This window comes from Rhinolophus ferrumequinum, chromosome 21, assembly GCF_004115265.2.
Source record: "Rhinolophus ferrumequinum isolate MPI-CBG mRhiFer1 chromosome 21, mRhiFer1_v1.p, whole genome shotgun sequence".
NCBI classification, from domain to species: Eukaryota; Metazoa; Chordata; class Mammalia; order Chiroptera; family Rhinolophidae; genus Rhinolophus; species Rhinolophus ferrumequinum.
The window spans coordinates 33044898-33059211 of NC_046304.1; the positions used below are offsets into that span (position 1 = coordinate 33044898).

Sequence of the window (14314 nt, forward strand, 5' to 3'; positions counted from 1 at the left end):
TACATTCCAGGAAACCTCCCCTGACTAATAACGACGAGCCTACTTTATGTCCTATGATATACTTTACACACTTGTCTCATTTGCTACATTCTGCCAATATTTATTGAGTGCCCACTGCCTGCCAGACACTGCCAGGTACAATGGTGGCCAGACACTCTGCCAGGCTCCTGCCCTTGTGGTGCTCAGTCTGGTGAGGGAGGTAGACGCGAATCCAACAGCCATACAAATGAATGTACAACCACCCGCTGTGAGCGGTGGCATGACTAAGTATAACAAGGAACACTGGTCTGGTGGGAGAGGTGGGGGAAGGCTTCCCTGAGGAAATCCCATTTGTGTAGCAGCCTTCAAGAGGATGGAATCTGGAGAGGGAGTGGGGGTGGGGGTGCTACTGGGGAAGCAGGAGGAACAGATGTGCAAAGGCCCTGTGGCATCACAGTGAGTCAGGGCTGAGGCACTGCAGGAGGCAGGCCTGGCTGCAGGACAAAGCAAAGGAAAGAGAGTCAGCAGACGCGGTTGAGGTTGGGTGGGGAGGACAGGGTCTTGGAGGGACTCATGAACTGTGAGAAGGAGTTCTGGTTATTGATGAGAGCAGAAGAAAGCTATTAAGCTATTGAAGGGCTTTAGTCGGGGGAGTGACCCTGTATTTTAGAAAGTTCCCTCTGTTTTCCTGGTGGAGAATGGACTGGAAAGGGGCAAGAGCGGCAGCAGGAGTGGTTAGGCCATAGCAGGACCAGGGGCGATGGCGGAGGTCTGCACCAGGTGGAGGTAGACAAAGGGGATGGGCTTGAGGTCTGTAGAGCAGGAAACATCACCATGATTGGCGGGGAGGGAGATGTCAAGAGTGCTTTGCAGAGTGGGACTTGTGCTGGATCGTGGGACCATTTGCTGAGGGTGGCACAGGGAGAGGCTCGGGTGGGGGTTCATTTTTGGGTATGTTGGTTTGAGGTGCCCTTTGGATATACATATGAAGATGACAAGGCTTTGGAACGCAGAGGAGGTTGGTGGGAGAGAGGAATTGGTGTGGAGACAGTGCGAGCATGGGAGAGATGATCCAGGAAGACTGCAGCAAGAGGAGAAAGGCAGGCTCAGGACTGGGCTCAGGGATCGCTGGAATGCACCCATGAAAGACACACAGAAGGAACAGCCAGAATGTCAAGGGAAAACCAGGAAAGAGTGGTGCCCCAGAGGCAAAGGGACAGAGAGTTGCAAGGAGGGAGGGTATGCATGGTCAGACTCCAGCGATGGCAACTGGGATGGGACAAAGAAAGGTCCACTGGTTTCAAAAACATGGAGGCTATTGATTGGCTTGGCAGCTGGTGTTCCAGTGAGGTGAAGCTATCAGCAGAGGCAGGTGGAGTGGGTTGAGGGTGGAGGGGAAAGAAAGGGGACATAGAGAGATAGGATGGACACTTGATGTGAAGGGAAAGACACTTTCAAGATGGATGAGGCTAATTATGACAAATCAAGGGGAAGGATTCAGTTGAGAGAAGACGATTAATGATATGGAGAGCTCTGAGAAGGTGGAGGTGGGATAGGAAAAGGGTTAACAGGCCAGGCAGGAGGGTCTGGTGGGTGTTCCCTGGAAGAAACGAGGGTAAGAACAGATAATAGATTCCTGCCTTGAATGTGGAGGAATTTGGGGTGATGACAACCCCCAAAAGTGTGACCATGGGTGACGGTAGCTGACAGATCGGGGGCGGCAAGGGCATCCTCTTGGACAATGGTGTCACATGGGATTGAGCAAGATCTGGGTGAGAAGACTGTGAGCCAAGACTGAAGCATGGCAAGAATGAGGCGGAACACAGCCCTAGACAGGGAGGAGGCAGGACAGCCCAGTGGCTCCAGCGTCTAAGGAGAGGTCTTACAGGAGGAAGGTGGCTGGAAGCAGCTATGGGGGGCACAGCTGCCAACCTCTTTTTTGTGGGAATCAAAACAGCACCCTTTGGGAGAGAGGTCAGGGAAGCAGTGTCTGCAGAGAGAGCCAGTTTAGAGGAGGGCCCAAGTAGGGGAGGGTAAAGGATGGGTCAGTGACCAAGGATGGAGACGCCCTTAATTTTGCAGCAGAAGACAGATAAGGACTGGACTCTGGGCAGTGCCGGGCAAACCAGGAATGAGGGGGTATGGTAGGTTCATTCCTCATGGTTAGTCTCTGAAGAGGGTGGACCCAGGTCCAAATGGACAGTGGCCTGGGAGGAGCCACATAGCAACCTCACAAGGAAGGAACTCTTGTTCCCATTTGACAAGGAAACAGAGGCAGAGTCATAGAGAGGTTAAGTAATTTACTCCTGGTCAGGAAGCATAACCACTTATTACTAAGTGATTATTATTATTAAGTGCAAACCTTGGAGCAGAGTTTTAAACTATTTGGTCTGACTCCTTACTAGGTGCTCTTGTCCATCCTGCCTTTAACAGCCAAGGTGGGACTCCCTCCCTCCAAAACAGCAAAGCCGCTCCTTTCCCCACCCCACCCCCTTTAGGAAGGAGAGCAGCATTGTGTTTGTCCCCCCCACCCCCAAACTTTGGTATTTCTGGCCTATACAAGGCCATTTTCCCCAGAGCTCCAAAAGGGGGTGGGGCTGGCAGCAGGCTGCCGGCAGGACCAGACCCTGAGCACTGAGGACACATCAGTGTCCGGTAGTCCAGTGATTGGAGAGCACTGAGTAGAAAAGGAGGGAGGGTGACCATGGTGGCCCACAGGGATGAGGTACTAGGCCCTACCCCTCCCCTTGGTTTCCCAGACCCCACATAAACCTGCAGAAGGGGTCAGGCGCCCTCTGCATGACTGAGATTGAGTTTATTGCCAGCCCTGGAGAAGGAGAGGAGGGTAAAGCCAGATTTAAGGTGACTTAAAACAAAGAAGCCTGGAGGCTCCTGTACCTGGCTTGCCTGCCCCACTGAGTTCTGAGCTACTGGAGGCTGTAGGTTTAGCAATTCTTGGTTCCCTCCCAGGTGAGTCCAGCATTTTGTTCACAGTCAGTCAATATTTGCGAATTAAACCTGCTGCACAGCCTGGGAGTGCAAAGCTGTGAAGCCAGACTGTCTGACTCTGAATCCTAGCCCCACTCCATGCTAGTTCTGTGACTTTGAGCATGCCATTTAACCTCTCTGAGCCTCAGTTTCATCTCCTATAAAATGGGAACAGGGCCAAGGGCTTTGCACTTGGTTTAATGCTCTGCTGGCTCTATTTTGAAATTCTTAACCCAACTTTGAACAAGAGGCCCCCATTTTCATTTTGCACTGGACCCCACAAATTAGCCAGTACTGAATGGGAGTAATATTATTATCTACCTCAGAGGGTTGTTGCAAAGGTTAAATGAAATAATCTGTCTAAAGTGCTTAGCACGGAGAGTGCAATAAATGGGAACAACTGCCTATTGTTCCTTGCTATTAGATCATCCCCAGCGCCTATGTGTGATAAATGAATGAAATGATCGAATGAGTGACAGCGTGGGGAGCATCTGGAAGCGAAGATGCCAGGCGGAGGTGGTGGTGTGGGAAGTGGGAGCATTTTTGTGCCCCACATTGTGGAGCAGTTGTTTCCACGGCAGCCGGTCATTCGTGCTGCGGTCCAGACCCGGCTGCCACGTCCCGTAAAAAGTCCACTTGGTGAGAGCTGAGGCCGTGGGTTCAGCTCTTTATTACGGGGGCGTGCTCTCGGTCCCCGGGAAGTCCTGTCTCTAGCTCCTGGAACTGCCAAGAGTCTGCAGAGGCCATGACCAGCATCCGTGCAGGCCTCGGGGCGGAGTCTCCGCAGTTCTGGGCTTCCCAGGGCGGGCTCTGGATGGAAGCCCCGCCCCGCCGAGGGCCTAGGGAGGCGGGTCCAGCGCGGTCTGCGCCGGGGGCGGGGCTTCGCGCGCACGCGCTGGGTGCCCCGGGCCAGGCGGTTCTCAGAGGAAAGGGTTGGTTCCGGCTGGTGCGGCAGGGTGGAGCGGCCCGGCAGATCCGGACGTGGGCAGTAACGGCGGCGGCAGGCCGGCGGGCGGCGGCGTGAAGGCGCCGGCCCGCGGGAAGACGCTGACCGAGGCGGGGAGGGTCATGCCGGCCGGCACGCTGCTGAGTGGGAGGGGCAGGGAGGCGCTGTAGGTCATGGAGCCCAAGGGCGCACCGATTGGCCCGCCGACCGCCAGGCCGAGCGCCGGCGACCCGGTGCGCATCTGGTTCAGGCTTGGCCTCCCTTGCTCGCCCCCGCCGAACGGGTTGGTGGGGGATGGAACGCTGAGATCTGCAGAACAAGAGTGGGTGGGGGGTTTGAAGCGGGCCGGGGACGTGACCCTAAAATGGGAGGGAGACAAGGTCTGGCGTCTTAGAAAAAGGGAAGAAGAGTAAGACTCTAGTTCAGCGGCTGGGCTCTGAAAGGAGGGACAGAGAGAGAGAGGACCCCAGTGTTGAGACCTGGCGGGACTAGGAGGCGTCCTACCTGTCAGGAAGGGGTTCCGGGTCTTTGCAGCCTGGGGTGCCTTGACTAAGGAGTCAAGGTTGACCAAGGAGGAGGCTGAGGGGCCCAGGAAAGACTCAGGAGTGCGAGCTCGGGCCTCCTTGCTGGGCTGGGTTAGTGCTTCCTCCACTGCACCCAAGTCAAAGACATCTGGCTCCTTGGTGCCATTTTGCTTGGAACTGGGGATGGGGTCTCCAAACAGGTCCAGCTCTGGAATAGAAATGATAGAGTGCATGAGGAGGGAGACAGGTCACTCTGCGGGAGGAAGAGGGCAGAGGCCAGCTTTGTGTGCACCTCGTATTCCTAGGGCTGCATCATCCCCTGCCTCCTGCTTACCCACAGGACTGCTGGATTTCCCAGAGGGCAGGGCCTGGGCACCCTCCAGCCCCTCCTTGGTCTCTGTGGATACTGGAGGTTTGGCAAACGGGTCAAAGGTTGAGGTACCACCTAGAGCTAGCCAAGGAAGAAAAAGGAGATGAGGTGGGTTGGCAAAAAAGGCAGGCACTGGACTGAGCCCTTTCCAGGCAAGCAGCCCTCCTAACAGAGACAGAATCTGTTGTCCCTTGGTCCTGGAGAGCGGGGTACCCAGAAGTCCTCTAGCCCCTCACCCACACCCCCTGGCCCTTCACTTACCAGGTGTGTTGGAAGTCTCCACCAAGGTCCCCCAAGGGTCAGCCCCAGTGTTGAGTTTGTGGTGGGCGGAGTTCTGTGCCCAGGGGTCTGTGGAGGTGGGGCTGGCAGGCAGCACTGGGGTCCGGCCCCAGGGCTCAGAGGAGGAGAGTGTAGGGGGCAGGTCCCACGGCTGGCTTCGGGACAGGATGCTTCCCGAGGGGACTGGAGACCAGGGGTCTGCAGAAGGCCCCCAGGAGGAGCCAGTGGGCTCTGTGTTGGGCCGAAGACCTGAAATGGGAACAACACAGACATGACCCCGGGCTCACCCTCACCCCCAGTCCAGGGCCTTCCCAGTTACCCAGACCAAGTTGGGAGGCCCAAGGACCCATTTCACAGATGGGATGCCGACTCAGAACCACCCAGCAAGCTGGAGCTCATATTCGGCATGGGCAGCTCAAGCTACCTTCCCAGTCAGGGATGGACTGGGGCGGGAAAGCCAGGGTGACCGGGGCAACACAAGCACATTTCTGAGATCGTTTCCCATGAGACGTGCTCCCTCTTCCTTATTATGACACCATGTCACAGAGCGAGCTTAGGCTCAGAGACATGAGTGCCTTGCCCAGTGGCCCTGAGCGGTGGAGGAGAAGGGGTGCCAGCAAGTGACCGGGAAGAAAGGGGCTCTCTGAGGCCAGCCTGGGAGGCTCTTGCAGCCCTGCATGCCCACCTGGGATGTCCCATGGGTCAGCAGAGCAGTGTGTGGAGGGCGGGGCCGGGGCAGGCGCGAAGATGTCTGCCAAGTCCAGGATGGAGGACTGTGGAGGGGAGAGGCAGCCATGGCTCAGAGGAGGTGGGATCCAGAGGAAGAGTGGGCCCTGACCTGTCATTCTGACTCCAGTCTCTCTTCCATTCATTCCATAAGTATCTAGTAATGATCCCATACCTCTGCATAGTGCTTTCCAGTTTATAAAATGTTTCCTCATCCATTCAGTGCCTGATTTTCTTAACAACCCTGTGTAGTAGGTAGGGAAGGTGGTGGTGTGCCCATTTTACAGATGTGCCAGCTGAGGCCCAGAGAAAGGAAACAATTTGCCTGATGTCAGCCAGGGAGAGGCAAAGCTGGGCTAGAACCCAGGTCTGCCTGACCCCTTACTTAGCTATCCTGCTTCTCAGCACATTAGTGGGAAGGCAGATTTTACAAGAAGCCTACCTCTGTCAATGTCTAAGTGAAACTGGCTACAGTGAACATGGGCAGAGACACCCCCGGGGTAGAATGGACAGCTTTGGAGGGTGGCCTTGCTCCTAGAAACTACCTGCTCCCCGCTCTTGGAAAGCATACATATGAGCCCAAGATGTTTCCAGCACCGTATGCCTGGGTCCACCCCCAGTCTCCAGCCACAGCATCACATAATCCTAGCATGTCAGAGCTGGAACTGTCCTACAAGCCCACCGCACCGGTGAGGAAACAGGCCAAGACTGAAGTGCCCAACTCAATAAAGTCGCAGCAAATCCAGAACCCAACCTAGGGGTCTCGGATCAGGATTCTTTGCATCCCATTTTGCCATCAGCTCTGTCACCAGCCCATGCAGTGTGGGACCAGGGCTGCTGCACACCCACCCCCATTTTCACTGAATAAACACGTAAGTAGTGCTAACTATATACCAAGCACTGTTCTGTCCTCTATAAATATGAACTCAGGTCGTCTCCAGGGCTCTGCCTGCCCGCGCACCCCAGGCCCCTCCCTACCTGGCTGGTTTTCAGCTTCTCCTCCTTTCTCTCTTCTCTCTCGGGCTCTCTGTCCCGCCGACGGTGGACTACTGCCCCAGCACCATTGGCCATGGGGGAATCATCTCCCCGCCAGGATCTCACCTCCTGCAGAAGGCACAGATGAGTAAGGAGAGCATGGGCAGCTCAGGTTGGACTTGAGGGGACCTGAGCTGAGTTGAGAAGAGGGCAGGGTGGGAGACGGCTAGGCGCAGCAGAACCACCAGGTGAAGCGGGAGGAGCCTGGTTAGTGCCCGTTTAGCACCTCCACCAGCACCAGCACCAGCACCAGCACCAGGATGGAGGCTCGGCCCACTACCTTCTCGTGCTCCTGCTGGCTCAGGCGCAGAGCCAGCTGCAGCTGCAGGTCCTCATCCCTGTGGGAGGCTGGGGGGACCGGCTGCGAGGGAGGAAGACAGGGGTGAACTTGGCCCAGCACTCCCACTCCTGAACGGGTATAGGGGTAGAGAAAGAAATGCCCATCCCAGACAGCAGTGTGGGTGTGGCCTTCTCCCTGTCCAGACCCAAGATGCAGTTTAAAACTCAAGATTGATCCTTTTCTTCTGCGTTCCTTGAGTCTCCCAAGCCCTGCTATGTGACGACCAGCTGCTTTCTGTCTGGTCTGTCTGGATCCATGGAGGTGATGGCACAGAGAATGATAGCATAGGGGCTGTCCCTGCCCCCCAAAAAGATAGCAGAGGGGGGTGGTGGGGGTAGTGGCAGCACGTCGCTGTCTCCTCCTAGGAAGGTTTGTCAGCACACTCATCCCCTTCCCGTCCATTAGGTGGCAGCAGGCCCATGTGACACTCCTCTAGCCCCAATCCACTACACACCGTCCTTTCCAGGCCCCGCCAGAGTACTGGAGGCAGGGAGGTGGTCCCTGATGGGACAATCCCAGGGACACACAGGCCCTGTGCTGTCCTTGGGAGCAAGACTAGAGCTTTAGGGCCCAGGGTAGGGGAGCCTAAGCGTCAGGGTGCAGTACATCCAGGCACCTCTCCCTCCTCCAGTCCCTTTTCCATGTCACCCCCAGCCCTGCTGTGGGGCCTCCCAGGCTGCCCTAAGAGGGGCCTCACCTTCTCAGCCTCCTCACGGCTCATGGCCAGGGCCAGCTGCAGCTGGAGCTCCTCTTCTCCTGATGTCTGGGGCCGGGCCTGCTCCAGGTCTGAGGTGTAGCGAGGGGATGAGGAGGAAGCTGTAATGGGCATTATGACTTCTGTAACTACCCTGGTGCCCACGGGCTTTCACAGCCCTTCCCCTCCAGTAGGCGAAGGCTCAGAGTGGGAAACGGGAACAGAACAACAGGCAGCTGCAGGCCCCGGGGGCCAGGCTGTGTGCTTGGCACTTTCTGTTAGCTTTTCCATTCCACCCCATAAAGATTCCAATCCCTCCTTTACAGATTCGCAAACAGCTCTGAGGGAGGGGCGCCTGGCCAGAGTCCTGCATCAAGACTTGAACCCAGGTCCCCTGACTCCAGCCCCTGATTCTTCCAGCTGGGACCCCTTTCAGCCTGGGGTTAAGTGGGGTGGGAGGACAAAAGGCTCCAATCAATCAAGGTCACAGCTCCCAGCCCACAGCACACTGTCAAGGGCTTTACAAAAGGGGGACCATTCTGAGTATCCCTCAGATCAGGGAAGCCCCACCCGAGTGGGGAAGAGAGTCAAGAACTGCTCACTGGCCACCCCCAGTTTCAAAGCCACTGCCCTCGCATTGGGGGATTATGGGGAATGCCACTGATGGAGCACCATGTGCCATGTGTCTGGGCGCAGGGCCAAGGACATTCCTGGGCCTGATCTCATTAATTCTCACATCAAACAATCGAGGTAGAGAAGACTATCCCTACGGTATAGATGGGAAACTGAGGTTCAGAGAGGTTGTTCTCCAGATCACACAGCCTGGAAGGGGCAGAGTAAGGAATGCTACTGGACTCCAGAGCCTGTGCGTCTGTCACCACACCGTCCCGCCTGAGCGCGAATCCACACTAATAACAAATGCATGAGGATATTACTGTTTGTGCTAACTTGTGGAGCACCTACTGTGTCCAGGGCAGTGTGCCTTGAACTTGACATTCCTCATCTCGCTGAATCCCCGTGACATCCCCTGAGGTCACAGAGCCAGGACTGGAACTCAGGCTGCCTCCCAGGCCCCAGCCGCACGCCCAGCGCTCACTCACAGTTGTACGAGGACGGGGAGCCCCTCGCGCGGCCGTAGTCCTCGCCATGGCGGCGGCTGAAGCCCAGCTGCGCGCTGCCCATGGCCATGCCCTCCAGCGCCATGCGCTCCTTGGTCTTGAGGGCGTGGGTCCGCTCCTGCCGGAGTCGCTCCTCATCCTTCAGCAGGGCCATCACCTGTTTGACCTTCTCGCGCACGTTGACGCCCTGGTCCTTGCCATCACGATCGATGTACTGGAAGTCCTTGAGCGTCTGGATGGTGAAGAGGTTCTCGCGGCACTGGTGGGCCACCCGCTCGGAGCCTGTCTTGAGCAGGTAGTCCAGCAGTGTTAGCGCCTTGTACACATGCCTCCAATTCTTGCCACTGTCATTGAGCCGCCGCCACAGCATGCCCATGACCTCAGCAAAGGCTACCGTGTTGAAGGTCAGGTCGGCAATCTCCGACATGAGCGAGCTGGGCGGGCCCCAGGGGTCATTGCTGGTGGCCTCTCGCACCTTGATTTCTGCCTCGGAGTAGTTGTGCACGATGTTTTTCACCTGGCGCCGCAGCGCTGAGGTCGTCATGGCTGGGGACTTGGAGATGGATGCCCCCCGCCCCAGCCGGAGGTGGAGGGCTGAGGGCCACCGTCGTCGTCGCGAGGTCACGGTTTCCAAGGATGGGCCGCCGTGCTCTCAGCAGGGCGGCTGCGTCCTTGGGTTCCACATGGGTCTAAGGAAGAGAGGGTCTGGAACTCAGGGGCCATGGCCCACTTCACTGGCCACTTAGTCACCAACTTAAGGCCTGGCCAGAGCGTCCCACTGTCAGGAACAGCCTTTAGCAGGCACTTTTTAATTTTTCTTATTTTATTTATTTATTATTCAGGCACGTCAAGTTTTGCATGCTCATTTATCTTCATCATCACACTACAAAGATACTATTATTATCATCTCCATCCATAGGGGGGAAAGTGAGGTTTAGGGAAGGATTAAATGGGAAGTGGGGAGCCAGGCTTAACTCAGGCAGACATAGTCCTTGCCTCAGTGAGGGGCAGTGACCTCCCAGGAATGCCTGCTTGCCTAGCTTCTACTTGGCTACCTCTCCCATTTCCGCCGGATCTAGCTTCCAACTTCTCAGTCCTCACTTTCTTCTCAGATTGTTAATTTTGTAGCTTGATTCATTCAATGCCTATTTCCTGGGGCTTTCTCGGAGCCAAGCCCTATGGCAGGCACAGGGTACATATCCTGGTGCATCCAAGTCCAACAGAGAGAATACAGACAATCGTAGCCCAGTGTGGGAGTACAGAGGCACACAGGAGTACCCAAGCTAGGAAAATCAGGGGAGACTTCCCAAAGGAGGTGACGGCTGAGCTGAGACCAGAGATCTGAAGGGAAGAGAGAGGAGGAGTGAACCAGTAAGTCAAAGAGGGGCAGATCAGAGGGAATACTATGAGCTGAGCCAGGTGAGAGAGGAAAGGGCACTGGGGATAGCTGCCTCTCAAAGAAATCTAGCCAGCACCACCCACTTGTACACACAAGCACACCGAAAACAGAGAGGGGATGTGGCCTGCCCACAGTCACATAGTATGTAGGCGGCAGAGCTGGGACTAACACCTCGGTCTCCGGAAGACTAATCCAATACTCATTGTCAGTGTCACCAGTTTTGTAATAAATTCATCTGATTGCTTTACTATCTCAGCCCCACCTTCTCAGCCAGAATGTAAGCTCCTTGTGGGCAGGGCCAGTCTGGGCTCCCCAACCCCCAAGGTCCAGGACACATGACAGACCTCTGATACCCCAGCTACGGGGGGAAGGGGTGGTTAGGCCCAGCCTGATGTCTTCCCCACAGCCCCAAGACCAGGCCATCTGCTGAAAGCAAATCTAGGCCCAAGACAGAGAAATGTTCTCCCAGGGCTCTACCAGAAACCCAAACTGGAGTACCTCTGCCATCATCATTCCTTTGGAATGGGTACAAACACACACACACACACACACACACACACACACACACACACACACACACACGCTGGCTGGACCTGCAGGGCCTCCCCTCCACTTCACCAATGAACCCCCACCAACACCAACACCCAGAGACTGCACCTCTCAGCTCTACCCTGAGAACTCAGCAGAAGTCAGAAGGAATTTGTCTTACCCCCCACTTTGCCGCCCCCCCAAACTCTCCCTCCACCCAGTTCTGTCAACACACAGGGCTCAGTTCAGATGGGCCGGCAGCAGTTTTGTTCAGGGCGCAGGTCCCTGGGAGAGCTTCACCCTGGGTGAGAGGGATGGAGAGTGCTGGCTGAAAGCGCTGCCTACCTTGCCTGTTGTCTTTCGGTCCAGCCGGTGGCAGGTCTTCTGTGGGGATGTCACAGCCAACACTAGTTTAACTCCTGTCCTCCCCCTCACTAGTGACTCAAACCTGTCTTTACCTCTCTAACCGGTGGGCTGGAAGGTGGCAAGAGTCAAGATGAAAAATAATTGTGCCCCAAAGCCTGCCCCGTGTGCGTGCCCCTCCCAGTGCTGGCCACTGAAACCAGCAGAACCAGTCAGGCATCGTGACTCCAGCAGGAGCTCTACTTGGCCCTCCAGCCCGGCCTGGGGTAGTTAGTGGGAGGGGCCCTCCGTGTGGGCCCTGCAGCCCTGCCTGGATTTTTCTCCTGGAAGGTGGGCATGGAGGAGCCTTCTCTGCATACCTCGGCCCGGGGTGGGGGAAGGGAGGGATCAGAAACACCTGAAGTCAGAGGGGGACAAGGTAGGGAGGAAGAGGGGGTAGGGTGAAGCCCAGGGAGCACCGAGGGGAGGGAGGAGGAAAGGAAGGAACGCAGGAGGGAGCGGCTGGGAGCGCTGCCAGCGGTGTTACAAGCAAAGGGTTTTATCGAACACAATATGCCCAGAAATAAAAGGGAGTGAAACAGAAACCCAGCAGCCGATAAGGCGGCAGCGGTGGCGGCAGCGGCAGCCCTGGCAGCCGGGTATGGAATTACTGCAGTGACCTTGAGCCAGACCCTGTCAGGTGGAGGGAAGGACACTGAGAAGGCAGGGCCCGAGAGGCCAATTCAGAGATGGGGAGAGAGGGCAGGAGAGGCAGGACGCTGGAGGGCACGGGGTTGGGGGATGCAGGAGGGAAGAATCAGCTGGGGGAGACGGGAGAAGGCCCAGTGGGGTGGGACGGGTTTGGGGAGGGCGGTATCAGCACTGTCCTATACAGAGTTCCAAAGAGAACTTTGGGGGCGGGAGTGGGGGGGGAGGCTACCCCTCTCAGGGCCCAGAGGACTGGGGGAACTGTAAGGATTAAGGAAGCAGATGGCATCCCCAGAGTGGGGGTTCAAAGAGATAGAAAGAACCCAGATATGTCCAGTCACGTGTGTGAGTTTGTCCAAAGTCTGTGCGTACCCCAGGAGCCCACACCCCTCCCAAACTCTGCTAAGGCAGCCAGGGCCCCTGCCCCCAGCAGGTCCAGCAGGAGCTGTGGGGGTGTGGCTGTGCCCTAACTCTTGCTGCTGGAGGAACAGGGGAGTGCACTCTGGCTCTAAGCGTGTGTCAGCCCTGAGGAAGCTGTGTGCTGGGGCCACGGAGTGGGGCAGGGGGCTGCCCTGACGCCAGAGGTGCCTCAGGGGCTGAGCAGAAGTGTCAGTAGAGATGAGCAGGAGTCTGGGGGGAATGTCACCAAAGATGCTAGTCTCAGGATGGGGAGTAAGCCCCCCAGTCGTCCTTCCTGGGGGCAGCGGGGAGGGAGGGGCTGCAGGCAAGAGGACCCTTGAGGCGATAAGCCCACTCGCCCACCCTGCCCTCCTTGGCCCTCTCCCTGGAACGTGGGAGGGAGACTAAGCCCCAAGCCTTCCATACCGGTGTCAGGGCTGCCAGGGAGGGGCCAGCTTACCTCCGGTGCAGGCTCCCTTGGCCCCAGCCCCGGGACCACGAGCAGCCTCTGCAGTGACCCTCCGACCTGCGCAGCACGGGCACGGCACAGCTTCGGGAGCGCCCCCAGAGCCATCCACCACAGACTCTCGACTAGGAGACCCACCTTCTCCCAGGAGGCACAGACCCCTCACAAGGGTGGCGGCGGGGTCCCAGACGGGCTGCAGCTCTACCTCTTGTCCGCTGGTCTCTTGGATGCCCAGCCGGCAGGCAGTACTCAGGAGGAAAGTTGCTCAGCTGGCCAGGCAGGTCTGCCTCAGCAGTAACAGGACACAGGAGGAAGCACAGGGCGTGTTAACCCCTTCCTGCTGGCCAGGCTGTCACCACCCTCAGAGGTGGGAGGCTTGCCTGCAGGCTGTCCCCAGGAGGTGTAGATCCAGAGCTGAGTCCGGGAGTCTGGGCTGACAGCCCACTCCCACCCTGCAGTGAGTTAACCCTTCCCTTGCCTCCTCAACAGGAAACAGGGCCAGAGGGCTCCAACACCCACCCCACCCGTCGCAGCCCCCTCTGGGTCAGGACGACCACTCTCAGAGGTGGCCCTTCTGTGAGCTCCGAGCCGGCCCCCTCAGCCACCTGACAGGCATCGGGACTCCAGGCACAGCCCCTCTTTGCCTCTCCAACACGAAGTACTCTGCTCTCACCCAACCACCTCCTCCCCTATCTCAACAGGGAGGATGCCTGAGGCCTATGGGTCCTTATCAGAAGAATCAAATGGGTGGGAGACGGTGGCTACCCCCTAGCCTCCTACTCACATCTCTGCTCCATCAGCACTTAAGGCAATAAGCCCCCATTGGCAAAGTTGATCTTCGAACTCTGGGAGGCTAGAGCCTACTCCACACAGGAAGCCTGGCCCAGAATGACGATTACTGACAGAAAACAATTATGGTACTGAGTTTCAGCTGACACTACCTTTCTTTCCAGGATCCATCTCTTCCCCACTTCACATTTCTCTGAGTAAGGGAGGGAGCATAAAGTCCAGAGGCTGGTTTTAAGGCAGAAAAATGGCTCAAAGAGGTCAGATTGTTTGATATAAGGAGGGGCAGGACGGACTGGAATCCAAACTAATAACCTCTGGCCAGGGGCAAAGGGTTCCAGCCTCTAAGGGTTAAGAGTGTGGAGACCATGATCCTCAGATATGGAAGGGGCCCGTGGACCCAGCTGAAGCAGGAGCGTCTCAGGAACCAGGTCCCATGGGGTCTAGTTCTCCTAGTCTCATACTTGGTCATACTTGGTAATGACACTTGAGGAAGACCTGGCTCCAGGAAGCCAAAAGTGTGGACCACAGAAGGCCAGAACTATGAGGGATGACGCTATCTGTCCTGTCACCTGGTTCATTCCTTGTCCTGCTACCAACTTGCTGTTGAGTTCATCATCCTACACACCACTTCCCCGGGTGTATTTCTCTCTCTTCCTGTTGGATGACTCCAGGAACGGGACAAGG

The 14314-nt window shown here is 56.8% G+C and overlaps 1 protein-coding gene across 6 annotated transcripts; it reads right to left on the reverse strand.

Annotated features, from left to right (window-relative positions):
* Nucleotides 1–207: 207 nt before the first annotated feature.
* On the reverse strand, nucleotides 208–13215 carry EPN3 (epsin 3). 6 transcript variants are annotated; one of them, XM_033091298.1, is made up of 10 exons: nucleotides 12836–13215; nucleotides 8982–9688; nucleotides 7885–7973; nucleotides 7128–7208; nucleotides 6791–6916; nucleotides 5772–5859; nucleotides 5069–5335; nucleotides 4772–4888; nucleotides 4418–4645; nucleotides 208–4222 (listed from the first exon to the last, which is right to left on the reverse strand). In XM_033091298.1, exons 2-10 carry the CDS (start codon nucleotides 9541–9543, stop codon nucleotides 3888–3890), a joined length of 1893 nt encoding a protein of 630 aa, XP_032947189.1. In that variant the 5' UTR covers nucleotides 9544–9688; nucleotides 12836–13215; the 3' UTR covers nucleotides 208–3887. The 6 variants fall into 6 exon arrangements, with proteins under 6 accessions (XP_032947189.1, XP_032947191.1, XP_032947187.1 ...); XM_033091296.1 differs by having other exon boundaries at nucleotides 213–4222; nucleotides 7885–8003; nucleotides 12980–13213; XM_033091294.1 differs by having other exon boundaries at nucleotides 252–4222; nucleotides 7885–8003; nucleotides 12836–13213.
* Between the last annotated feature and the right edge of the window lie 1099 nt (nucleotides 13216–14314).